This window comes from Acanthaster planci, linkage group LG12 (genome assembly GCF_054643075.1).
Source record: "Acanthaster planci isolate LZ-2023a linkage group LG12, COTS_SCS, whole genome shotgun sequence".
Taxonomy (NCBI): domain Eukaryota; kingdom Metazoa; phylum Echinodermata; class Asteroidea; order Valvatida; family Acanthasteridae; genus Acanthaster; species Acanthaster planci.
In genome coordinates, this window is record NC_141788.1 from 642,129 (window position 1) to 667,518 (window position 25,390).

The window sequence follows — 25,390 nt, forward strand, 5'->3', positions numbered from 1 at the left end:
ATGTCATATCTAGAACAGCATTAAAACATATTACAAAAGCAACTGTGCAATGAACTTTGCCTATTGTCATCTCGTTCCAGTTCCTGAATTTCAATTTTTAGCAGGGGCTTCTTGGACATTGGCATAATTTACATTTGAAATTTTGAACTGTCAAAAAATTCTGTCATTGTCAAATTCCCGAAGCCTGCCAACCACGTAGGCTTAGGCCTATAAATAAATCATGTAAATATTCATAGCATTTGTATAATTCAGTCAAAGAGAGACAAATTGTTCAAATCGTAAGCAGACATTTACGAAATTAGTTTAATATGTGACTGTTAAAAATTTTTCAGAGTGGAATCCGGCCTATTTTCAGCATGTTTAGCAAAGTCATGTAGAATTTCATAAATCAATTTATAACAAAAATCTAAACAACAACAACACTGTTTATTCACGCCAGATTCAAACCTTTACCAACATTTTAGTACCTCCACAGCACCTAGATCTTAAACATATACCCCAAAGCGCCCAAGGGAGATCCCAAAATTCAATAAAAGTGGGAAATCTGGAAATTCTATGCACGTATAACTTTTCAACAATAAAATGAACCAAACCTTCCGTTCGGTCGCGTCACATCAGATTTTTGGCTTAACTCGGGCGTTAGCTGGTTTCCACTATCTGTCTCGTAAAGTAATTAGCGGTCTTTGACGGCGGATAGTTCGCAGAGTACCAGGGAAACGCCAGGGTACAGTGACCTTTGACACACTCAGCAGTCGAAATCATGCTGAACGCAGGGTGAGTTAGTTTTCAATAAACGCCAATTTCGAAGTTTTAGCAGGGTTATAAGAATTCGCTATTTTAACTATCGTGATTACTATGCAATAATATTTATTTTGAGGTTTTCTTGAAAAGATGAGATGCGTTTGTCATGTCATAAATCCATTTTTATAGCCTGTTCGTTAATGCCCATTTTTTAATGCTGTTAAAACACGTCCAATATGCGGCGACGGCAATGAAAAAGGTGGGGGCGCCCTCCTTTTCTGGTGTGGGCAATAATAGAGCTAAATATGTACCGGTAATCACACGTACATGTATTAAGCCAAACCACGGCTCACAACCATGCACAATTCATGACATCTAGATGCTTAACCAACCGTAAAAACTTCACGTGTGAAATAAGGCTCCAATAACATTCGGGCTTTATTTTCCTTAAAAAAAAACCTCCCTGACCACAATTCCGGCCCGTGATTCGAACCCACACCCCATGCATCACAAACCATTATGCCGTAACTGCTTGACTACCGCAATTCACACAAATTGATGGTGTTTTTACTGTTGATATACCGATAAACGGCGGCAATGCGAGTCTAATACACATTGGGCATGCGCAACACAAACACAACCATCGTGGTTTGGCTTCATACGTATGGTTGCAAATATACGTTTATCTCCAATAAAATTCATTATTCAGTGATTAATTGAAGCAATTGAAGTTGGCTAAGACGATTTGGAAAGAGTTCCACATACTAACGCCACTTGACACCCTGTGCACAAACCTTACGAGACTGTTCTCAAAAAGTGTTTTTTAAGTAAACGACTTGGTTTTTGCCCTCCTAAATAAATTGAACATTTCTGGACATGTTTTTGCTTTTTGAAGGCTTATGCAATATGCCCCGAGTCGAACATATTGAAATGCACCTAAAAGTGGCAAAAGAAAGACAGATGGTATCCTGTTTTCCAAGCGGGTTCTTGTACACATTCCGTGTGTATCATGCCAAGACCAATCATTAAGGAATAAATTCATTACGCGTACTCAGTGTGCGCCTCGTCAAACGCACAATTGATCCCATTATAAACATGTGCCTATGCAGTGAGTACTAAAAAAAATGCCCTCTTTTGTTCCACTAGGAGCGGATAGGTCACTATAGGGAATAATTACGTCCGTATAGAACCCTTCCTGGCAATTTTGTTGGAAAAAGTCGTAACCGTTTTAAAGGATTTTTTACCAGCACTGAGTTAGGGCATGGAGGAAGGAAACAACAGGTTGGCTTAGTGGTTCTTTCCTCACCTTCCACCTCTGCGGCTCGGGTTTGATTCGTTAGATGGAAGAGGAGAACACGTAGAACGTTGTGCGTCATAGGCATATCATGCTCAGAAAGTGCACAGTACGTATTTCATGCGTCCTGAGCATAGTATGCATATGATGCATGTCGTTCTACGTGTTCTCCTTTTCCGTCTACCGTTTGATTTCCAGCTCGGTCCACATGTGGATCTTGGTTTTCAGTCCCTACTTGATTCCGTGGATTTTACCCAGAATATTCTCCTGGGTTTTCCTCCCACCTCTGAAACTGTAACTGCTTCTCATACTACTAGTACTAGTCTCCTCTCTTCAGATGTGGGCCGTTTGACGGCTGCCTGAGGCACCCTTGTAAGCCTTTGACCCATGCTGCAAATCTGAGGGTCACCATGGAAAGCAGTGCTGTCACTGATCAGAGCTTTACCCTTATTGAACTTGAAGATGACATAAAAAAAATCTGTGTTGGTATATTTGCCACCCAAACCCAAATTTTTATTTAAGTTTTAGTATTTTTTTTGTTTCCTCTTTAGTTTATTACAAAGACTCAAAGTACCTTGATAAAGTCTGCCTCCATTGGACATCGTTCATTCTTCCTAGTCAAGATGATACCATTCTAACAACAAATCCAGATTAGCCATATTTAGGTGGCGAATTTTGGTTGCTTGGTGCTTGAACATATGAGTTTGAAGGTCTTTGTTTAATTCTGAGATTCAGCTGTACCTTCAGTTATTTTACTTTTTTTACTCTCTGTCCTCTGTCTTGTAATTATAGCTGAATCAGGCCATGACCTGGACAATCAACCACTGTTCACAACTGCATGTCCCTTTGTTTGAAAAGCAAAAGTTTAATAAAATTGGAGCCCCCCCCCAAAAAAAACCAAAGGGTTTGAAGGTATTTGTTATAAAGCCCAATTATAATGAGTCACATGCACTGATGTGGGTGGAGCCATTTTCATTCACAAAACAGCAACCTGTCCACATGGAATAAAAGAGTTTTTTTTTCTTTGGGAAACTAATACCAAAAAAGGAACAGTCAAGGAAAAAAATTTCCATTAGTAAAGGGGTTAAGGAGAAGTTTAAATACTTTGTACAGGGTGGATTTTTGGAACATAAATCTTTTATATTTCTTTATGTCTATCACACAAAGAGATGCATACATTAGTAACTAGTAATCAATTGATAAATGAACTTAAATTTATGCTAAATATGCTCAAGAGTAACACACTTCTTTGAGTAATTGCCGATACATTGTTCACCACTGCCCTCTGTCATTTAAACCATACAGTACACATCATACTATTATGGTTCTGTACACATTGCAGCATTTTGTTTTATCATGGAGATCCTTAGTTCCAGCTCATTGAAAGTACATGCATTCACCAGTTGTCCTAATTGGGTCAGGTGACAGAGTTTTGCTGAACGTAAAGTCACCACTGCAAATTGATTAACGTGTATTTAAATAAGATTTCACTTTGAAAATGCTAACTATGGATGGAACAAAACAAAAAGATCATAGCATACCAGTCACTGGCTTAGATAAGATCAACTTGAATGGACATGCTACATTTCGTCTCATGAATAGTTAAAAACATTTTACAGACGGACATGTGTAAAAGGGGCACAGTGGGTAAATAGCACATAACGCATAACATCAAAGAATCTGCTCTCATGAGTAGACTGGAAGGCAAGCTACTTGGCATTAAATATTTACACTTAGATCACAAGTGATTAAGGCATACATGTAGGTTGATGCAACCGTTCTGTCTAATGGTTAGCAAACTATAGGGACATGGTGACTATACCAACACAGACTTTAATGTTAATTCTTTTATACTGGGCATCAGCAGATAACCAATAAGACCTTTTGTGAATAGGAGGAAAAAACAAGGATTAGGAAGGCCTCAAAGAGTGGAAATATCCATGGATATTGCTGTTGTCCTGCCAGTCTTAACGTCAGTGTTTGCATAATTTACAGATTGGTTGTTTAATGCAGTCCCTGTGACTGGTCAACAGAATAATCTATAGACCCTGCTGATAAGGCAGGCCTTAGTTGAGTGAAGATAAACCCTATAGCAATAACCATTGTTACACACTGAATCAAGTGATACCCCAATTCATTTCAAGGGATGCACATGAAGGTACCACTAGACAACTCTGACCATGCATAAAAATAGTGGGTATGTATTGTGTTTTTAGAGATTAAGTACAGCCCCCAATCAGACTATGGTTGCCAGAAAAGCTTACACATATTGGTGATTAATTGTTGTACACAAGCATTCCTGAGAGTAGAACTGGTTGTTTTTGCTTTCTTCATATTCTTTGTTTCAGGAATGGTACAATGCCAGAAACTTAAATGACCCTTCATAAATACCTCAGTATCCCTATTCAATAATGTACCAATTGACTGTGTGTTAACATTTGATAATGCCCACTGAGAAGTGATAATGCTTGCTGTGTAAATCACGTGCTGACACCTGGACATGAGACAATTTAATCGATTCTGATTGTTTAGGAGTGTATGTGCAGGTTGCCCACCGAGTTCATGTACACACCAATTCCATATAAGGAGATTCTTTTGGACAACTTGCACTAGGAATATATCATAAAATGGACGGAGGTTTTCGGGAAACTGAAAGTAAAATTCTGGAACAAAATCGTGGAAATCCATTACATAATATATTGATTTCTTTTGACTCTCAGACTTAAAAAGGTATTTATGAATGGGAATTAACTTGTGCTTGGCCAGTCTTGAACTAATGTTTAAGACGAGCTCAGGAGAGTGGACACAAGTGATACCTGAGCCGCACTGACCGAGCACATCATTATTCCCTCAATTACAGCAAAGATATTAGCAAGTTGGTTGGTTGGTCACACCTGCAGAGTACAATGTTATTGAGTAATTCTGTCATTAGGGCACCTGCCTGGTTTCTACTTGTAGGAAACTTGCCGGGCGTACCCTGTTCATCACTGGTGCCAGCCGTGGCATTGGTAAAGCTATTGCTGTGAAAGCAGCTCGAGATGGTGCCAACATCGTCATTGCTGCCAAGACAGCCGAGCCTCATCCAAAGCTACCAGGAACCATCTACACAGCTGCAAAAGAGGGTAGGTCTTCACAGAAGTCTGTTTATTAGCAGTTGAGGTAGTATAGTCCTGGGTCTGATTTGCGGTATAACAGTGTCATTAGCGATAACCTGCTAAACATTTTGTATCTTTTAATAGTCAAATAAGGTAGGCATTCATATGTGATAATCTACATGTGCATGACTAAAGCAAGGGCCTTAATTCTTTCTTCATGTCTTCATTGCATTTTAACATGAAGTCATTTTGCACATCCTAAAAGAAATGTATACACTACAGAAAGGTAGGCTTAAAATTGAAAATAAGTATGCAGTTTGAATAATGCAAGCGATTTGGTTTTGGTTCTTGTAGTGGAGGACGCTGGTGGTAAGTGCCTACCCTGTGTCGTCGACATCCAGCATGAAGACCAGGTCAAATCAGCCGTAGAGGAAGCTGTCAAGACCTTCGGTGGAATTGATATTCTCATCAACAATGCCAGTGCTATCTCACTGACAGGAACATTGGAAACTCCCATGAAGAGATACGACCTGATGAACAATATCAACACAAGAGGGACATACATGGTGTAAGATTCAATTTGATCAAGCACCTAGTTTCAACAAATCACAAAATTTAAAACTGAAAATGGGTAATCATCTTTGTACTTTCTCATACTTTTTCACAGATCCAGAACATGTATACCCTATCTCAAGGAGAGTAATAACCCCCACATCTTGAACCTGAGTCCACCACTCAGCATGCAGTCCAAGTGGTTCCGGGGTCATGTGGGTGAGTATATTCTGGAAAGTGATACCGAGAGGAAGTCTCAATGTAATAGGGTGGATTGACCAATGTAGGCAAGCTTGCTATGTCTTCAGACAACAGCACAGGTTTCTCCACTTGAACATAAAAACTGGCCTGGAAATTTATGTGGAAACAATTAGGTTTTATACAGAAATGGGCCTGATATCAGTCGATCTCAATCACTCAAAGTCGGTGAAGTCAGAACTCTTGTTATCTCAAAGAGGTACACCATTCCTTCCAAAACAATACCTTGGCTTTGTGTACAAAAATATCCCTGTAACTCGAAAAAGTACTTCATACACTTTGCTTGAAATGTTCATGACGCTCATCCAGAAAACAAACTGTCGCTAAAATGCTTTAAAAACTGTAAAACGTAACGTAAGACTGGAATTTTGAATCAGTACTGCCGAGCACACTTCATTTTTTTCATATTGGGACGTGCCGCATAAACCACTCCATACAGTACATCTTGACAGCATAAAAAGCAAGTTTAACCAGCTGGTGACAATCTTTGCCCCCAATTTTTGTGGAACCATTTACAGCTGTGACAGAAAAGCCAACTTGAATGTGTTTTTATTTTACATAGCCTATTCCATCGCAAAGTACGGTATGTCCATGTGTGTGTTGGGAATGGCGGATGAGTTTCAATCTGATGGTATAGCGGTCAATGCGCTTTGGCCAAGAACAGGTAAGAATTCAATTCACAAAATATTTACGCTGACATGATAAAAGATTGTGCACTCCTTTTAAATGCCGCTTTGTCCTAAAATTATTTGTTATAATTGAAAACGTTATTTGGAAGAGTACAACATTTATTATGAAATTTGGGATGAATCAAATGCACTGTTTATTTTGAAGAGAAATTAATGATAATGTGACAGCCTTGAGCCTTCAGTTGTCAAAGGTTTTTGTAATTATCTGCGTCCTGCATGGTCTGAACATACATCAATACTGTATGATGTTTGAGTTAACTGACGCTAAGATTCTCCATTGTGGCATTACCCATCAGCCATCTGGACTGCAGCCATGAACATGCTGGGGGGTGGTGAGGATGCTCTTAGGAAGCAGTGTCGGACCCCAGACATCATTGCTGATGCAGCCTACGCCATCCTGACAAAAGACAGCAGATCCTACACGGGTAACTTTGCCATGGATGAAGACGTCTTGAAGGAGGCAGGGGTAACTGATTTGGACCAGTATGCCTGTGAACTGGGTAAGAAAGATGGGCAGTTTGGTATTCTAACAGCCCACACCTAAATTGAAGCGTGTCTGAGGTCATACAGGAACACCAACACACGTGCGATTGTCTGCCCTATCAGTCCACACATACGCCATATCATGCACACTGATCTTATGTGACCAGCGCCACAAAAATGGGTATTGTGGGACATTTTTTCAAAATGAGTCACATACACATTTGAATTGGTTTCATTATGGTGTAGGTTTGAACCCTGTGGCATTTTGCAATCTGGAGATATATTGATTTTTGCACAGTCATATCATACACATTAACAGAATTGCTCTCAGAGATAAAGCCCTTTAAACACAGGAAGTGAGAAAAGAAATCAGCCAAGAAGAACGTCTCTTGATACCATAACAATAGTTCGGTTTGTTGGATGAATTCTGAAAGTACTGATATAATAGAAGCCAATAAACCAAGAAGTAAAAAAATCACGCTGTCCACATAAAAAAGCCCTCAGTGTGAAATAGCACAGCATCCTTTCATACCCTTTTTCGCAGAGCGAGTCACATAGATTCCTTTGTGTCAGGTCAAACTATGCCTTCGAGGCTTATTTAATTACGTTGGTTGCTCTACGTCATGAAATTGCCGTCTTACCTGTTAGTTGATTGGCTAGTTCTTGATACACAGTGACATCAAACATTCCATGTTTGTGTATGTTTGAATGTAAATAAGTAAAACTCGAAAGACCAACCTGTTGGACCTTGCAGACCCTGTAATCTGAGCTAGAATCATCATGGTTGAGTTTGGGCTGACCAGCTAGTGAACCTTGCTGCTAAGCAGCCAATGTAGCTGGCTAAGCAGCCAATGTAGCTGGCTAAGCAGCCAATGTAGCTGGCTAAGCAGCCAATGTAGCTCGCTAACCAGCCAATGTAGCTCGCTAACCAGCCAGAGCATGTACCATTTTCACCGAAATCAGAAGTCCTCATTCAGAACATCCAATGAGATCACTCCCTGATCACAGCAAATAAAACAATCTGTCTACTGTTTTTCCTTCCCCACAACTCCTTTTCTTTCACAGGCCATGACCTCCTTCCAGATTTCTTCCTTCCTGACGAGGACCCGGTGGCTGTCAGGAAAAAAATGGAGCAAGCTGGTAGCAAGCCGGCATCCTCAGGAGCTGCTGGGAACCAGGTCGCTAAAGTGTTTGAGAGTATTCAAGGATTGCTAGGAGAAACTTATGTGGCTAGCACAAAGGCAGTCTATCAGTTTGAATTGAAAGGTAGGTATGCTACTCTCACTATCGTTTCCTGATTCTATTTTCCAAAAAAGAAAATGTGTCTCTTCATTTGAAACATTCTTTGTTTTAGTACTATTTGTACTCATGTATTAGTGAAGCTTGAATATATAAAAGATGCTTTCAAGAAAAAAGGATTAGTGCAGGTAATTGGTAACGACCGTGAATAAGACAAGCAGTTTTTATTTTACTTACCCATATATTTTTAGATATTGCAATATTATTTGAAATTGCACGCGTCTGCCACATCTTCTCAGGAACTGATATAAGTTCGTTTCCCAAATGATGATATTTTTCAGGTGATGAAGCAGGTCAGTGGTACTTGGACCTCAAGAATGGCGCAGGTAGTGCAGGCAGTGGGACACCACCAGAGGGCTCCCCCGACGTCACTATGAGGATGGATTCCGTCGACTTCGTCAAGATGTTCAAAGGAGAGCTTAAACCCACGGCAGCTTTCATGTCAGGGAAGCTGAAGATGGACGGAGACCTGATGAAAGCCATGAAGCTGGAGTCGCTGATGAAGAACATCCCTCCGGCTAAGTTATAGAGGAAGGACTTCATCTCGGCAAGAAGTGATCATTCAGATTAATAAGACAAGATGGCGTCTGTAGTTCTGTTTGATCTTGTCAGAAGGGGGGGGGAGAGCTGATAATGAATACTGAAAGTCATCAACTGCTTCAGTCTTGAATCTTGCGCGTCAGTGATTTTGAGCAAAAGGTTAGTTTTTGTGTTTAGTTGCATTCCAATCAGTGTCGTTCTGATCTCATTAAATACCAGCAGAAAATTATCCAGTTAAAAATAAAGAAAACCCTGGATTCTGAAACTGAATCACATTAAGCCTCAAAGGTACTCATCAATGAAGTGCATCAGGATCATGCTTTAGGTTTCATAAAAATAGCTATGCAGTTTTTGTTCTTGGACGTACACACTATTATGCTATAGCTGCCTTGTTTCTTCATGCATGAAGCACATTTATTCATGCTAAATGTTTGTTCGTGCATAAAGCTTTCCTTGCATCTATTGCAGCTGATTGTGGTGGCACAATTTCGTGGTGTTAAATTTCAAGTTGGCAGAAGCATCTGAAAATCAAGATTTTTCATGAACAATTTAATTAATTTCCATTTGTCATTCAAATTTATGGCATTTATTTACAGTTGGATTTATTTTTTCTTAGTGCAAAGCACGTTCAATGCAAAATATTTGCTCTGATTTGATTGTGCAGGAAGATGCAAGGGTGTTAGTTGTAGTTTCCTAGTTTTTGAGAAATCCAGTGGCCTCTTGATTTTTTTGAGACCTACGAAAATTCTTTTTTCCACGTTTTCGTTGAAACCAAGTTTCAGAGACAATTTCTAACATGGTCACGTTCCTTCCACAATTTGAAATACACAGAAAGGACCATAACAGTGTTTAAAGAAGAATATTTGAGTTTTCAGACCAATAAAGACACAGAAACAAAAACTAATTGAAGTGTTGACTTTATTTTCATATAAAATATATTCTCCTGTGTTCAGGCAAGTTTGCCCATCTTTAATAAAAAAGCAATTAGAAAATATTTAAGGCACAACTTCAAAATTTTATTATCTGACATAAATTGGCCCCCAAACACGTCTAAATTGGCATACAACTTGTAAATTGGCTTTAACCTGTAAATTGGCTTACAACCTGTAAAACTCTCCACTTTACCCTTCTGCCTGGTCACCAGGTTGTCCACTCGATATGTTTTAATGATAAACTGGATCAAGATGATGTCCTAAGTGTGGACCACTTTTCACGCAATGTTCTGTGTACCATATTTTGTCTCTTTTCACTCTTGCACCTAACTTTCCCATGACAAGTCAATTCTTTCAGCATCATTCTCTCTATTTGAATTGTTTTAGCTGCCCTCAAGCCTTTCTATTTCCCTCTCAATATTGGCCCTTGCTTGCACCTCGTACAAGTCACGGAAGTCTCTCGTGGCATAGATGTTTGCCGTCTTGAGAAATGTCCTCAAAACCTGTGACAAAAAGAAATCTGTACAAGTCAAAAACAGCTTTCTGTAAAGTGCTGTGTAATTTATTTAGCTTGTGCACTGTTTTGGGGTACATGTACATGTAGGTTTCACTTGTTATTTGTACCTTTCAGGAAAAATCTTGATCTTTCTTATAAGGAAGATCTGATGGAACATTTCCTCACATTGACACAAAGCGCTTCAGTTAAGAATATCAAAGTTTGAAAATAATGTCAATACAAAATGTATTTGAGGTTACTTTTCTGATTGCAAGCCCTAAGAAGATACTGTTCGTTCAGCAGTTTCAATATCACAGTTCGATTTATTCTCAATAGTTTAATCAACAAAATAATGACTACATAAAGACCACCTGTGCTCTAGCAGAGCAGTAGAATTGCTCTGGTACATGGATGTACTCTTGTCTTATCTGCTGAGCATAAACATCATAATCGTCACTAGACCATCCCAGAACTTGCATGTCAAAATCTAGGAAGTAATGCTCATCTCCTTCGCCATACCTGGCCAAAGCAATAACGAGGACCTTTTAAATGAATTTTTAAAATACAGACTTTCTGCACTTCACCAGAAAAATGGTAAATAAAGAATGTGAATACTCAGATTAGGAGAATCCTGAGAAATTGGAATGATGATCTGGGGAAAAGCCGGCAGAATCATTCAGATAACGACATTAAAATGATGTAGTTGAAGATACCACAAGACGAGACACAAAGAAACAGGATGAAGAACAACAAATGAATACTTCTGCCACAGTTCATTTGAATAGCTTGAACTCAGAGTAGAGGTCTTGTGACATCTTGCAATGTTCTAAGTAGGTCTTGACTATGACCTAAGGGCTGAGAAACCAAATTCACTGTAACAACATGTCTTCAAGTACTGCCCCAAGTCATTATTACAGTAATCATATCAGCAGAGAGCAATTATTCCTATGAATTACATCCTCACATGTTTGGGACTTGATGTGCCTCAGTGCGGTGAGTTTTTGTCATGAGGATCAGTTCCTTGACTCGCTGGGTCATGGAACTTGGACTCTCTGGCAGGCACTCGCTGGCAAATGTCTGGAAAAGTTCTGCACTTTTGTCTTCGTTGTCCCTAGCTTTGGGGTTGTAGATGACGCTGTGTGCACGGAGCAAAGGTTGAAGGAAAATTTCACACACAAGGATAAAAAGGAATGTAGGTCAACTCTTGATATTTCACCTACAAGAAATTTATTTGGGGGCATGATTAGGGCGGAATAAGAGTAGGGTGGAATATTTGACATGTTTGGATTGGACTGGAGAAATGAGATGTTCTCCAGAAGCACTTTAAACGATGCTTTAAAGTTACATGGGTTTGATTTTGAGAAAAGGGAAAAGTGGACCCAGACAATGACATCTGAAGTGAAGGGAAAGATTAACAAGCTGGGTATTACATAATATTTTTCACTAAAAAAATGGAAGTTTGATGGCATGAAATCAAACAAGAACAATCATGATAATGCAACTATTCATTGAGATGCAACACCTCAAACTTGTGTGATGTGCCCGTACTTTGTTATGCTACCCCAAACTGAATTTGTCCAAGAACTACGAGGGCAGCAAACAAGTCGACACTCACTCATGGAAAAAGATGGCCCATCCAACTTCCTCTGCTGATGTCAACTTCTTCCTGTTCTCCTCATACAGGCTAAACATGTTATTGATATGCTCAAGGGTGTGGTAATGTCTAGCGCCCTCACTGTAATGATTTCGTAATCGTATCCACCACTCATTACTCTGAACGGAATCCTGGCACTGATTGAATGCAACAAGCCTCTGCCATTGAGCTTGAAGTCTCTGATGTGCCATCTCACCTGGCATTGGGGTAGACAGTGAGAAAACGCAAGTTGAAAGTAAGACTCTGGTGCATGTACAGTCAAGAGAGAGTGTGAAAAATGCAATCCAAATATGGGTCATTCTAAACCTTTGGGGGTCCAATTGTTTCCAATCCCTGCTACGCTTGGCATATGATTTTTTTAATGTTGAAAATGCAATGTTTCATTTCTAAGACTGAATAGGTACTGCAAATTACCTGCCAAACAAATAACAATAGTTTGAAATCAATTTCAGTGATCTGTTGTCAAAGTATACATGCATGACATGTCAGGAGTTACTGGGATGGGAGAATGTCACGCATCAGACCGTAAGTTTACAGAGTGACTCATATATCTATAACAGAATAAAGATAAATTAGAATTATGGAGCTCAACACTCTCAGTCTGCTGGTCTGGCTGCATCTGAAAAAAAGTAGTTTATAACTCAACTCAGGTTTTTCGTAGATGCCTTATTTGCATAGGCCTATATCTCTTCAATCACAGATAAATGAGCACCATGGCATGATGATGATTGACTACAGTGTACTTTACAAACAATAGGTAATGACAAACATCCTTCTCCTGAATTGAGCTTTTCTACGTATTAGCATTGGATAGGCCTACAATCTCCCTACATGCATGTATCCTAAATTAAAATCCTTCTTGGCCCTGATAGTACTAGTAAGCTAGTGAGAGAGGACTAGGCCTACATGTACGTCAATGTAAAGGGTGCATTCCACCAAATGGTTGTATTTTTGTGCTCAAGCTCATTCATATTTTGTGATCCCACGGGATTTTTACAATAAGACAAGCCATAATCAGAAGGCATCATAGAAATATTCCCAAATCCCAAATTTGGGACTGATAGTTTCCAGTACGGGGTATTTCTTTAACAAAAAGCCCCAAATTGCAGGCATATTTTGGATAGAGGCAGGTAGCTACAATCAGAAATGAGTGCTTAGTTTTACTGCTGTTTTGCGGGTGTCTTCCTTGAAAGGCGAATAAAAATGATAATCCGCGGCTACCCCCATGAAATTGAAATGAAAAGTGGTCCTCTGGCCATAATCTTGAAGTTCCAATAAAAAACGGAGGCCAACCTCTTCACGAGAGTCAACAGGCGGCGCTATTTCGGTCCGATTTTGCACTGCTTTCTGTGACCGCGTATTTGGTGTAGTGCAACCTTATCCGTCCTTCATGGCCTTCTCTATCAATACAAATTTGACACCAACCAAAGAAGCACTCGTGGTACTTAGCCCCCTGTCCCATAACTTAACAATATGCAGCCTTTGATAAGGACAATTTTTTTAGCTCGAATTACCTGCAATCGCAGACCATTCTTCGAACTATCACTATCGAATCGTAGTTCCTAAAAGCTCGTGCCACGGTTTTGTTATTATATGCCGCCCTCATTGTCAAGAATTAACCAGACGCTTCATCTACTAGAATGCGCCCTCAACGTGAAAGTTGTTGTGCCCCCACAGTAGCATTGCTGCTGCTGCTCTTTAAAAATTCACATTGTACTCGCCTTTTTAAATCCATTATTAGGCCTAGTGAAAAATGAAAATAAATTTACCCTCGCTGATTAATTACGTGTTTTGTTAAAAAAAATTTTAAAAATAACTTCAAAAATTCAAACGTGTACATGCCAACTGCAATGTGCAATGTCTTCACTTATTCGCTCCCGTAAACTCCTGCCTTCTAATGGCTGCAAAATCAATATAATCTTATTTAAAATCCACGATTTTGTCGTTTTGAATTTCTTTTGTATCTTAATTTAATATGATTCAACTATTAAGATTAGTTTACTTTCTTTAACTGTACACGTGCGTTAATCGTTACGCAGAATCAACCCACGTCCTTTTGTGATCATTGATCCCAATACATGTAAAGATTATGCTGCAAAGTTAAGTAACATGTCAATATAAACCTCACAGGAAGAAAAACCTTATACATGTATGCAGTACTCGCAGGCAAAAATGAATAAATTGAAATCATGTCCTTTACGCAGTCTTTTTTTTAATAAACAACAAATGTCGTCCCCTTAAATACTCTTTTCCGGCTGGCTCTGACACCCTGTGTCTGTATTTCTACCAAAGTTAAAACAAGAAATCCGGCTTTTCATATCCGAACATTTGGAAGTCAAGCTCATAAATGTTCCAAAGAGCTCGTCGTTTTCTTTTGGAGACTTGTTCAAAGTACGACTTGGCCACATCGATCGAGCTGTTCGTTGGGTGACTATTTTCCCGCCCAGGAAAATTAACAATGACGTCAGTCAAATTCAACACATTCATGATGTAATCAGCATCGTCACTAAATGTTTCCAATTTACCAATGAAGTCGTAGCTGACGTCGCATGGGCTACATATCTTGCTCATTTGCATCCAATGATCACCAAAGTTGGATTCTTCGGCCTGATTGGTCAGATACTCAATCCATTCAGACCATGTGACATTTTCACCCGTCTGTACTTCACTCAACGTAGCGTTTCGTCGATACTTGTTCACAATATACTGCCCGTAGCGGCGTATGCCATACAGAGGCGCATCACGATACACCTCCAGATTTTCAAACTTGTTACGATACGCCGAAACAATACGCGAAACTGGGTTCCTGACGAACATAAATTTCTTGTAGGTTCTCAGCCGCCATGCTCTCTCCTTCGGAGAGAAGTTTCTAAGAGTTTTCAGGCCGTTTTGCGAGTGTGCTTCTCTGGAAGAAATGTCGTCGATATTCAGTTGATTGTTTTTCAGAAACATCATGACACGTTTCCAATTACTGCAGCCCACTTTGGGGATGTAACAGTACATGAAACGATGCTTGTCAGACACGAATATGTGCCTTAAAGTTCTCAAAGTTAAAGTTGAAGTGTGATCGGTTGACAACTGTGGGTGGGGTTTCCCAAGAGTGCCCTGATTGGATGGTAATTCGCCGTGTTGCTTCAAGCAAACATCCCGGATGGTCTTCACCCTTCTTTGTTGAGTTTCTTTCCAGAGTTTGAAACGATACATGGTAGTGTTTTGTTGGTTTGCTTGTGATGAAGGCACTTCAATTTCTCCACGTCTTGGCTGAAAAAAACGAAGAAGAAATCTGGTTATGCCAGGCAAAAAATATTGATATTAAGGCCTACTCAACAGCAACGTTATGGGCCAGAAACAAAATAGCTTTTCCATGATGTTACAGATTGTGAGGTAGATGATTTGTTTTTGAAGTATTCGGCAGTGTTCGCAAATTCAGGGGATATAAATTCCAGACAACGGTCATACCAGAGAATGATTTGAGTTTGCATCCTGTTTGGACGGTCCCGGATAAACTGTGCCGTTGAAATGGTCGATTGTTGCTGTCATGCCTTCAGTGGCTTCCAGAGACATCAACAACAGTTCCTCATCATCAAAAGTGTGTTTGTATCGGTGGGTCTCGACGTTAGAATCTGTCAATAATACAAAGTCCTTTATTTTATCAAGAATAATGCAAATTCTGTTGCGTACTTTTTCCTGATTAAGGGGGTAAAATCTTATTTGCAGACTGACAGACAGAATGGTTTGGCATACAGCCCGATTGCCATACCTTGCACGTGGAGGTGAAACACACACAGCACCACGAATCCAACCACCCATCCCGCCAGGCAAAGACAGTAACATCTCTGCCGAAGAACCGCTCCGGCCACGGTGCTCATCACTGCAAACGTCGACTGTGGATGTGGAACTTTATTTTACGACCAGGCTTGTGTATTGAAATTCACTGGAGAAAGAAACGATGAAGTAGTGGCGGAACCGGCAGTAAAGATAAAAACAAGCATGGTAAAGGCCAAGGATGAACCCGGAACAGCTGTATACCAAAACCATGGGAAACATTTCTGAAAAGCTCCATTATCTCGTGAATATCTTTTGAATATTTCCAAGATACATCGAATATATTTTATTTATAATTATATTTTTAGTGATCTTTAACTATGTTTTTGGCGCGGGTTAAACAGCTCATGAAGTAGTTTTGATGCCACGTGTATGTTCTTGGTGTTTAAAATACAAGGATAAATAAATTATCCTAGATAGGCCTATTCGGAGGGATGTACTCCGATACGGGGTTTCGTCGACACCAGCCACTGAAAACTATTATTTTGCCTGTCAGAATTCACAACTTGCCAACTGCTACCATTCAGCATCTTTGAACGTCATTCACGTTGAAGAAACAGAACACAAGCTACAAAGCAGAGATGCAAGCGTCTCATAGTTAGGAATATAGACCGGGTAAAATCCAATTATTGGCGTCAATAAAAAAGAAAGGGAAGAGTTTAATGTACGGACGCCAGTAATTATTTCCTACAAGTGATTTACTAGCCGTCAGAAAGCAAAAACATGCCTGGAAAAGTTCAATTTAGGAGAGAAAATACCAAGTAGTTTTAATACTTGGAAAACACTTGGAATTTTTCAGACCAGCCTCATAGGGTTTACTCACAGTGCATCAAGCGGCGTACGTATATGGAACTCTTTCAAACAGGAATATTTCTCTTGAGTACGCGATAAAAATGTTCACCAAACAAGCACTAGCCCGGTGGGGTTCGACGGACGACAAACCCCAGGGTTCTGGAGCACTTCACAAAAAAGTGACTCGCATCATTTCGAAGTTAAGCCACCACGAAACAGGGAAAACAGGTGGCTTGTCCTAGAAGTGTCTTTATGCAAGTACAATTCAAGTCATAGAAAAATCCTACGATCACCACCTCAAATCCTATCCCAATAGTAACACTAAAATAATTTCAATGATTAATTTTGTAATCAAAGAGTCAGGATTGCCATTGAAGGGGTAAGTATAGGCCTACATAGTTACGGAACCTTCCTCCAAGGTATATGTTTAGTACATTATAAATGATGCCTCGCCAGCTTGTTATGTTAATCGGAAATCTGCCACTTTAAATTCCCTGGAGGTGGACTTCTCGTTAACCAAGTCAAAGAAATTAACTGAGTCACCAAAAATATCACCTACCATACCTGCATCGATGACAATCGCAAACTAACTGCTCAACATTCTACTTGGCCACTGCCAATTTTCACTCCAATTGCGCCATGTTGGCACTTACACATGCTCAAGTCGAATTCAGGCACAAGGAAGACACACTCGGATTCATCCTTCAAAAGACCCATCGTACATCACGTTACTTACTGCTGACTTCATCCAAGCAAGGAGGCCAGGTCTATTGTTGAAACGAGACGAGTTACGTAATGACATTGATGCCGTTATTTGAGTAATAAAAGAGGTAAACGCATTCCACAGGTTCTGCTTAATTCACCTTAAGCCAATCATTACAACGTATTCTTCTCCTGTGTTTGTCTTTAAGGGCATTTCCAGCAACGTTAATTATATCCAGAAATGCGACCGAGGGGTACCCCCCCAACACGTCCAATCGCTATACACACTCTGAACTCTTCTTACTTTACACATCCCCCCGATGTCTGAAGAGAATTCCTCAGATTCCAGTGAGACAATAACCAACACAAAGCAGGGGGGGGTTCTCCATCTCATTTCTTGCTTCAAATGACGTTAATAAGTTGGTACACGCGAGACGATGTTGGAAAACAAACCAAACCTCCTAAGGTTAGGTTTTCGTACTTTGTTTATTTTCCTTTTGCGTCTGTAGTAACATGACAAAATATAATTATTCAAATCATTCCAAAAACACAGTACTAATCAATATCCTTTTATATTTCTCTATAGTCTGTACATGGTTTACATGATAATTATACATTTGTTTTCATGCGACTCTTATCGTACAAGTATACTTTTTTACGAGCAATTCCAAAGTAACAAATTAACATAATACAGATAGATTCAATTCGATATAATCATCCGAGCCAAAAAGGCACAAAATAGTTACAATTACACACAATCTTTGGAAGAAAAATGCCTAAAAGTCTAATTTCACTCAATCACACACTCAGACTAAAAATCGCATGTTTCTTGCGATATTCCCCTTCTTGAAATGTGTTTTAACAATCCCTTTGATTTTTATTCTTGGAAAATTTTAAACGTACCAAATTTGTTTCTGTCCCAGTGTATACCCATTTTCTGAGGAGGTAAAATGTTTCGTGAGATTTCGTTTCCTCGAAATTCCCTTTGAAGGCGACATCAAGTTGTAAATTGTTCCCTTTGGTTTGGTTTATTTCACATCTTCGTTAACATTGCAGGTAGATGAAAAATGAAAATAAATTCAGAGTAACAAGGTACACAATGTTACGAAGATGTAGGATGCTTGGAAAAAAGCCGAGGCCTATACGAGACGCAGCACCCAGTCTCACGATGAATATTCTATACGGGCGATTCACAATAGTGCGCCACCAAGAGTTTGCAACACAATGGCCAATCATAACGCGCGAAATTTCTCGGCCCTTTCCAAACGCGCATTGGGTCGACAAATTTTGCGCATTGTGATTGGCCAACGCGTTGCAAACTCTTAGTGGTGCACTATTGTGAAACGGTCATATTTCTACAGGTTTTTGTGACAAAATATAAGTTACATTAAATTGTCTCAATAGTATTCAATACAATACAAATACATCGAGTTGGTTTAGGTCTCAAGTAATACATGTAAATAGTACCATGCATATTTATGAGTTGAAATCACTGGTAAAAATTCATAACATTTTTCTTGAATTGATAAACGGTACGTGTTGGGGGATAGGCAGTTTAAGCTATTCCATAAAATCAAGCTTTGGTATATCTTATAGTTGATTTAGAGAAACTTGTTCGTGCACTAAAGAAGTGAAACTTGGATGACAATCTTGTATTATGGATTGAACTGTTTAAAGTAAACATTGTTGGAAGGATCTGGCGCTCAAGTTTATATATCAAAAAGCCCAAGTGAAATTTGTAGATATTAAAGATAGTGAGACATTTGAACAGAGGTCCAGTGTGATCTATAACCTGAATTATTAATCAGTCTTAGTTCATCTCTGGTGATCGGAGTTAGAAAGAAGGAGTGAGGGTAATTATCTTTAATATAATCAACAGGATCAGTATCACTACACGGGGAATTGTGGATGCCAGTTTGGGTCCAAAGCTAGTGAAGAACTCATTTAAACATTCTGCGATGGACTGTGGTTGATGAACGGTGTTATTAATGACGCTGAAATACCGTAGTTGGTAGTACTTGACTTCGGTCGTTTTTCTTTTTTAGGGCTAAGTTAATAATTTTCGAAGTATTCTTTATGTTATTCGTTTCTTTTTCTAACGAAGTTACAGTTTTTCTTTTATACAAATACTGTGCTTACACCTCACCGTATTGATTTATTCCTTTGAAAGCCAGGGGCTGGAAGTATTTTTTGTTTTCAATTTCTTGTATGGAACACACCTATCATATAAAGAGTCGAGTTTTTGATAAATTCAGAGTAACAGTCGTTAGCGTCATTTGTAGTAACAACCGAATTCCAGTCAACTGATTCAACTTGTCTCATAAAGGTGCGAATATTCTGCTCAGATGTGTTCCTTTTCTAATAGTACGATGTAGTTGTATTCATTTTCTTTGTAATGCATGAGCCAAATGTAACAATAGGCAAGTGATCACTTACATCTGATAATATTATTTCAAATTTATGTAAAGCAATATCATTGGTGAAAACAGTATCGATCAGGGTTGCAGTACTGGATGTAATCCGAGTTGGTTTATCAATGAGTGGACGAAAAGTAAAAGAGTACAATAAACTTAGTAGCTTGAGTGTTTGATTGTGAGTTTCAAACTTCAGCAAATCTATATTAAAATCCCTAAGCAAATAACACGTTTTGTTTTCTGAAGATATATTCTCAATAATTGCTTCCATCTATGAAATTTGAAACACTTTGGCAAGGTGGTCTGTAGATTAAACCTATTATGACGTCTGCATTTTTTTCTTTCATTTTCAGAGCCAGGTATATCGGATCTTACAATTTAATCGAGGGAATCCTTCACGTACAGCATAACACCACCCCCAATCTGATCTTGTCTGTTTTATACTCACATTTGTAACTGTTGATCAAGAAAGGGAATCAGGTGGTGTTTTAAGCTATGTTTCTGTTTTTCCAATAATTTGGATTCTTTTAACAGTAAAAAGGGCTCGTTGTGATTTTTATGAATACTCCTTACATTGTGTGGAAAATTGTAATAGAGTCATGCATATATAGCGCATATGGCAGTTGTAGCTTTGAGCTCTTAGTTGACTACAAATGACATACTCTGAGTTTTAAAGAGACAAGAATTTGTACCATCTGGATTTAAATCGCTAGGGTTGAAAACACAATTGTCAAGTCGAATGCCAACGCATCTTCATCTGAATCAACACTACTATTATCAGTAACTTTTGGGCTTTCAAATGTTTGCCTTCGTCTCTGGCTTCTAGGGATTCAACATTGCCTTTATATAAGACCGACACCATACAAAGTAAACAGAAAAATTTAAAAATTGGGGTTGACAGCGTGCAGTTGGGTGTTTTCGGAAGCAAGATATGACTCATTAATTCGCTAAGAACTTCGAAGTCAGGGTCTAAAAAGTAAGGCGAAACGCAGACGTAGATGAAACCAAGTATTTGAAGAAAAACAAAGACAATATTTAAAGCACGCTGTTTGCTGAAGTGCATGCCTGATTGGGTTGAAACCTTGGACCCAAATGATCTTGATGAGATAATTACGCCATCAGGTTTGTACAGTAGATCGATTGTTCAAATTATTAACAAAGAAATGCGAAAAGCCCTCTGTTCTGTCGGCAGACAGACAGATGACCTCCAGTTATTAGTATTATCATTCGGCCACAAAAAGAAAAAAGAGACACACGGATAGGCATGGGGCACCAAAAGTAAAAAATACTGTGGACCGCAGACCTGATGCTCCACACCATGTTTGTATGGTATACAAACATTAATACACAACGAATGAAAAGCGTAAAAATGTAATTTAGAAATTGAGGTGAGTAATACAGGGCTATGAGGATTGAAGGAAAAAAAGGTTTGTACTAAACTATGGAAAAGGATCAAGGAGATGTGTGTGAATACATGTATATATAAATATGAAGCCAACTTTAGTTAAAAGTTACAATCAAAAAGGACGTAAAAAACAAAGGAAATGGCCAAAAACTAAAATTAGACCAGTAATACTAAGAATAAAAATTAAACAGATAATCAAAAGAGAGCTAAATAGAGAATTTGGGTATATTGTCTGACATAAGCCTCGCAGGAACAAAAACCTTATACATGTACATGTATATGCTGCACTCGCAGGTAAGAATGAACAGTCCTTTATGCCGTCTTTTTCATAATCAACCAGTTTTGTGGCCACTAAACACTCTCTTTCCGGCTCTGACACCCTGTGTCTGTATTTCTACCAAATTTAAAACATTTAAATCAGTCTAAGAAATCCGGCTTTTCATATCCGAACATTTGGAAGTCAAGCTCATAAATGTTCCAAAGAGCTCGTCGTTTTCTTTTGGAGACTTGTTCAAAGTACGACTTGGCCACATCGATCGAGCTGTTCGTTGGGTGACTGTTTTCCCGCCCAGGAAAATTTACAATGACGTCAGTCAAATTCAACACATTCATGATGTAATCAGCATCGTCACTGAATGTTTCCAATTTACCAGTGAAGTCGTAGCTGACGTCGCATGGGCTACATATCTTGCTCATTTGCATCCAGTGATCGAAAAAGTTGGATTCTTCGGCCTGATTGGTCAGATACTCAATCCATTCAGACCATGTGACATTTTCACCCGTCTGTACTTCACTCAACGTAGCGTTTCGTCGATACTTGTTCACAATATACTTCCCGTAGCGGCGTATGCCAATTAGAGTCGCCTTACGATACACCTCCAGATTTTCAAACTTGTTACGATACGCCGAAACAATACGCGAAACTGGGTTCCTGACGAACATAAATTTCTTGTAGGTTCTCAGCCGCCATGCTCTCTCCTTCAGAGGGAAGTTTATAAGAGTTTTCAAGCGGTTTCGCGAGTGGGCTTCTCTGGCAGGAATGTCGTCGACATTCAGTTGATTGTCATTCAGAAACATCATGACACGTTTCCAACTAGTGGAGGCGACCTTTGGGATGTAACAGTATATGAAACGATGCTTGTCAGACACGAAGATGTGCTTTAAAGTTCTCGAAGTTAAAGTCGAAGTGTGATTGGTTGACAACTGTTGGTGGGGTTTCCCAAGAGTGCCCTGATTGGATGATAATTCGCCGTGTTGCTTCAAGCAAACATCCCGGATGGTCTTCACCCTTCTTTGCTGAGTTTCTTTCCAGAGTTTGAAACGATACAAGGTAGTGTTTTGTTGGTTTGCTTGTGATGAAGGCACTTCAATTTGTCCACGTCTTGGCTAAAAACGAAGAAGAAGAAGTCCGGTTACGTCAGGCAAAATTACCGATATCAAGGCCTACTCAAAAACAACGTTATGGGTCGGAAACAAAATAACTTTTCCATGATGTTACAGATCGTTGAGGTAGATTCGGCAGTGTTCCCAAATTCAGGGGATATTTAAAAGTTCCAAGCAACGGTCATAGCCTACCAGAGAATGATTTGAGTTTGCATCCTGTTTGGACGGTCCCGGATAAACTGTGCCGTTGAAATGGTCGATTGTTGCTGTCATGCCTTCAGTGGCTTCCAGAGACATCAACAACAGCTGCTTATCATCAAAAGTGTGTTTGTATGGGTGGGTGGCGACGTTAGAATCTGCCAATGATAAAAAGGCTTTTACTTTAACGATAAGAATGCAAATTCTGATTGCACTAATTCACGATTAATTAAGGGAAAAAACCAATTTGCAGACTGTCAAACAGAACGGCTGGGAATGCAGCTCGATTGCCATACCTTGCACGTGGAGGTAAAACACACACAGCACCACGAATCCAACCACCAATCCCGCCAGGCAAAGACAGTAACATCTCTGCCGAAGAACCGCTCCAGCCACGGTGCTCATCACTGCAACGTCGACTGTGGATAAAGAACTTTATTTTACGACCAGGCTCGTGTATTGAAATTCACTGGAGAAACAAACGATGAAGTAGTGGCGGAACCGGCAGTAAAGATAAAAACAAGCATGGTAAAGGCCAAGGATGAACCCGGAACAGCTGTATACCAAAACCATGGGAAACATTTTTGAAAAGCTCCATTATCTCGTGAATATCTTTTGAATATTTCCAAGATAAATCGAATATTATTATTTATAACTATACTTTTAGTCATCTTTAACCATGTTTTTGACGCGGGCAGAACAGCTCATAAAGTAATCTTTAATGCCACGTGTATGTTCTTGGTGTTTAAGCAGGCCTATCGGGAGGATGCACGCCGTTATGGGGTTTTGTTTCGAGACTCCGACACCAGCCACTGAAAACTATTATTTTGCCTGTCAGAATTCCCAACTTGCCAACTGCTACCATCCAGCATCGTGGAACGTCATTCAGGTTGAAGAAACAGAACACGCGCTACAAAGCAGAGATGCAAGCGTCTCATAGTTAGGAATATAGACCGGGTAAAATCCAATTATTAGCGTCAATAAAAAAGAAAGGGAAGAGTTTAATGTACGGACGCCAGTAATTATTTCCTACAAGTGACTTTTTAGCCGTCAGATAACAAAAACATGTCCAGAAAAGTTCAATTTAGGAGGGCAAATACCAAGTATTTTACTGAGAACACACTTGAAAATTTTCAGACCATTCTCATAGGGTTTGCTCAAAGGTAGCCCAAGATTGACAGGGGGCCATGGGCTCCCTTCGTATCCTATTAGACTGGCCCCAAGTCTCGGGCTAGTTCAAAGAGTGTCAAGCGGCGTCACTATGTGGAGCACTTTCAAAGAGGAATATTTCTGTTGATGTACGATGAAAATGCGCAAAAACATCCCCTCAGATCGGTGGGGATCGGCGGACGACGAACCCCAGAGTTCTGGAGTACTACACAAAACGGTGACTCGCAATTAAGAAGTTGAGCCGCCATGAAACAGGCAAAACAGATGGCCTGTCCTGGGCGTGTCTTTCTGCAAGTACACTCCACCGTGATCGTTTAAGAGAAAAAATCCAACGATAACCATCTCAAATCCTATAAAGAGAAACACTAAATAATTTCAAAGATTAATTTTGTGATCAAAGGGGCAGGAATGGCATTGAAGATGCAAATAAACAGTTACGGAACCTTTCTCCACGTGGTACATTGCCAGTTCCGCTATGTTTAAGCGTAAATTATATATAAATATAAAATATTCAAGAACTATTTATCTAACAATTAAGTTATATACCACACGGTTACAGCCTACATATTACTGTTTGCATATTATTTATTTGTGCACTTTATTTCTTGTAGTTAACTAGTAATAATGTTTGGAGTTCTTGTAGTGTTGTCTAAAGTACTTATGGATCCTCTACTCGACAAGCAATGCTTCTTGGGGGTCTCCATCCATCAACTAAATATGTATCATTGCATGTTGCATCTCTTTATATTACATGGAAAATAAAGTGAAGTGAAGAAGTGATCACCACCTCAAATCCTAGAAAGAGAAACACTAAATAATTTCAAAGATTAAATTTGAGATCAAAGACGCAGGAATGCCATTGAAGATGCAACTCAGCAGTTGCGGAACTTTTCTCCACGACATAGTTCGTCAGCCGGTCACATCAGTCTGACGCTTGCCGCTTAAATACCCTGGTGGTGGACTCAGACCAAGAAATGAACTGGGTCCCCCCCAAATATCACCTACCATACCTGCATCAATGACAATGGCAAACTAACTGCTCGGCATTCCACTTACCCACTGCCAATTTTCACGCAAATTGCGCCATGTTGGCACATACAACACACTTGTTGGAATTCAGTCTCAGAAGAAAACCCACCGGATTTATCCTTCAAAAGGCCCATTGTACATCCCGTTACTTACCGCTGTGCAGGCAAGGAGGCCAGGCCTACTGTTGGAAAGCGATTTCGATGAGTTACGTAATGACATTGATGCCGTTATTTGAGTAATAAAAGAGGAAAACCTATTCCACGGGTTTTGGATAATTCACCTCCAGCCAATCAATTACAACACTTCTGCAGTGTTTGTCCATGTATACGGGCATGCTTACGGGCGAGCTGCCCATGGAACAAGTCGTCCAAGCAAGGTACGAGTCGCCCAAGGTACGAGTTGACTCGAAAGCTGCCAAGCAAGACGTAGTTTGAAAACA

At 39.6% G+C, this 25,390-nt stretch overlaps 4 protein-coding genes across 10 annotated transcripts in view; 1 reads left to right on the forward strand and 3 right to left on the reverse strand.

Annotated features, from left to right (window-relative positions):
* The window catches only part of aopep (aminopeptidase O (putative)), a 16,565-nt gene extending 15,836 nt beyond the window's left edge, over positions 1-729 (reverse strand). The window contains exon 1 of one of the 2 annotated variants that reach the window (XM_022247100.2): positions 594-729. The gene's annotated coding sequence lies outside the window, so the exon portion shown is untranslated. The other variant, XM_087144078.1, reaches the window with a different exon arrangement.
* On the forward strand, positions 691-9,855 carry LOC110985788 (hydroxysteroid dehydrogenase-like protein 2). Of its 2 annotated transcripts, none has more exons than XM_022247101.2 (8): positions 691-774; positions 4,994-5,157; positions 5,485-5,698; positions 5,798-5,901; positions 6,503-6,604; positions 6,926-7,129; positions 8,178-8,378; positions 8,693-9,855. In XM_022247101.2, the coding sequence occupies exons 1-8, from the start codon at positions 761-763 to the stop codon at positions 8,938-8,940; spliced, it is 1,251 nt and encodes a 416-aa protein (XP_022102793.2). In that variant the 5' UTR covers positions 691-760; the 3' UTR covers positions 8,941-9,855. The 2 variants fall into 2 exon arrangements, with proteins under 2 accessions (XP_022102793.2, XP_087000205.1); XM_087144079.1 differs by lacking the exon at positions 691-774 and adding an exon at positions 4,201-4,232.
* Positions 9,853-17,397, reverse strand: LOC110985789 (carbohydrate sulfotransferase 11-like). 5 transcript variants are annotated; one of them, XM_022247106.2, is made up of 5 exons: positions 17,215-17,372; positions 11,995-12,229; positions 11,344-11,514; positions 10,751-10,898; positions 9,853-10,386 (listed from the first exon to the last, which is right to left on the reverse strand). In XM_022247106.2, exons 2-5 carry the CDS (start codon positions 12,222-12,224, stop codon positions 10,267-10,269), a joined length of 669 nt encoding a protein of 222 aa, XP_022102798.2. In that variant the 5' UTR covers positions 12,225-12,229; positions 17,215-17,372; the 3' UTR covers positions 9,853-10,266. The 5 variants fall into 5 exon arrangements, with proteins under 5 accessions (XP_022102798.2, XP_022102797.2, XP_022102794.2 ...); XM_022247105.2 differs by lacking the exon at positions 17,215-17,372 and adding an exon at positions 13,548-13,656; XM_022247102.2 differs by lacking the exons at positions 9,853-10,386; positions 10,751-10,898; positions 11,344-11,514; positions 11,995-12,229 and adding exons at positions 13,979-15,294; positions 15,493-15,656; positions 15,794-15,967 and having other exon boundaries at positions 17,215-17,397.
* A 2,303-nt stretch (positions 17,398-19,700) lies between these two features.
* LOC110985810 (carbohydrate sulfotransferase 11-like) lies at positions 19,701-25,076 on the reverse strand. The gene is made up of 4 exons (XM_087143702.1): positions 24,979-25,076; positions 23,049-23,171; positions 22,747-22,910; positions 19,701-22,557 (listed from the first exon to the last, which is right to left on the reverse strand). The coding sequence occupies exons 2-4, from the start codon at positions 23,155-23,157 to the stop codon at positions 21,589-21,591; spliced, it is 1,242 nt and encodes a 413-aa protein (XP_086999828.1). The 5' UTR covers positions 23,158-23,171; positions 24,979-25,076; the 3' UTR covers positions 19,701-21,588.
* Between the last annotated feature and the right edge of the window lie 314 nt (positions 25,077-25,390).

What these genes read in the sequence shown, in the direction of transcription:
- LOC110985788 (XM_087144079.1), top strand. An exon ending in CTACACAGCTGCAAAAGAGG is followed by an intron (nt 5,158 to 5,484) that starts GTAGGTCTTCAC and finishes TGGTTCTTGTAG; the next exon opens with TGGAGGACGCTGGTGGTAAG. An exon ending in CCAGTATGCCTGTGAACTGG is followed by an intron (nt 7,130 to 8,177) that starts GTAAGAAAGATG and finishes TTTCTTTCACAG; the next exon opens with GCCATGACCTCCTTCCAGAT.
- LOC110985810 (XM_087143702.1), bottom strand. Translation starts at nt 23,157, where the DNA reads ATGAGCACCGTGGCTGGAGCGGTTCTTCGGCAGAGATGTTACTGTCTT. An exon ending in GTTTTACCTCCACGTGCAAG is followed by an intron (nt 22,911 to 23,048) that starts GTATGGCAATCG and finishes TATCATTGGCAG; the next exon opens with ATTCTAACGTCGCCACCCAC. An exon ending in CAAACTCAAATCATTCTCTG is followed by an intron (nt 22,558 to 22,746) that starts GTAGGCTATGAC and finishes CTTCGTTTTTAG; the next exon opens with CCAAGACGTGGACAAATTGA.
- LOC110985789 (XM_022247102.2), bottom strand. Translation starts at nt 15,902, where the DNA reads ATGAGCACCGTGGCCGGAGCGGTTCTTCGGCAGAGATGTTACTGTCTT. An exon ending in GTTTCACCTCCACGTGCAAG is followed by an intron (nt 15,657 to 15,793) that starts GTATGGCAATCG and finishes TATTATTGACAG; the next exon opens with ATTCTAACGTCGAGACCCAC. An exon ending in CAAACTCAAATCATTCTCTG is followed by an intron (nt 15,295 to 15,492) that starts GTATGACCGTTG and finishes CGTTTTTTTCAG; the next exon opens with CCAAGACGTGGAGAAATTGA.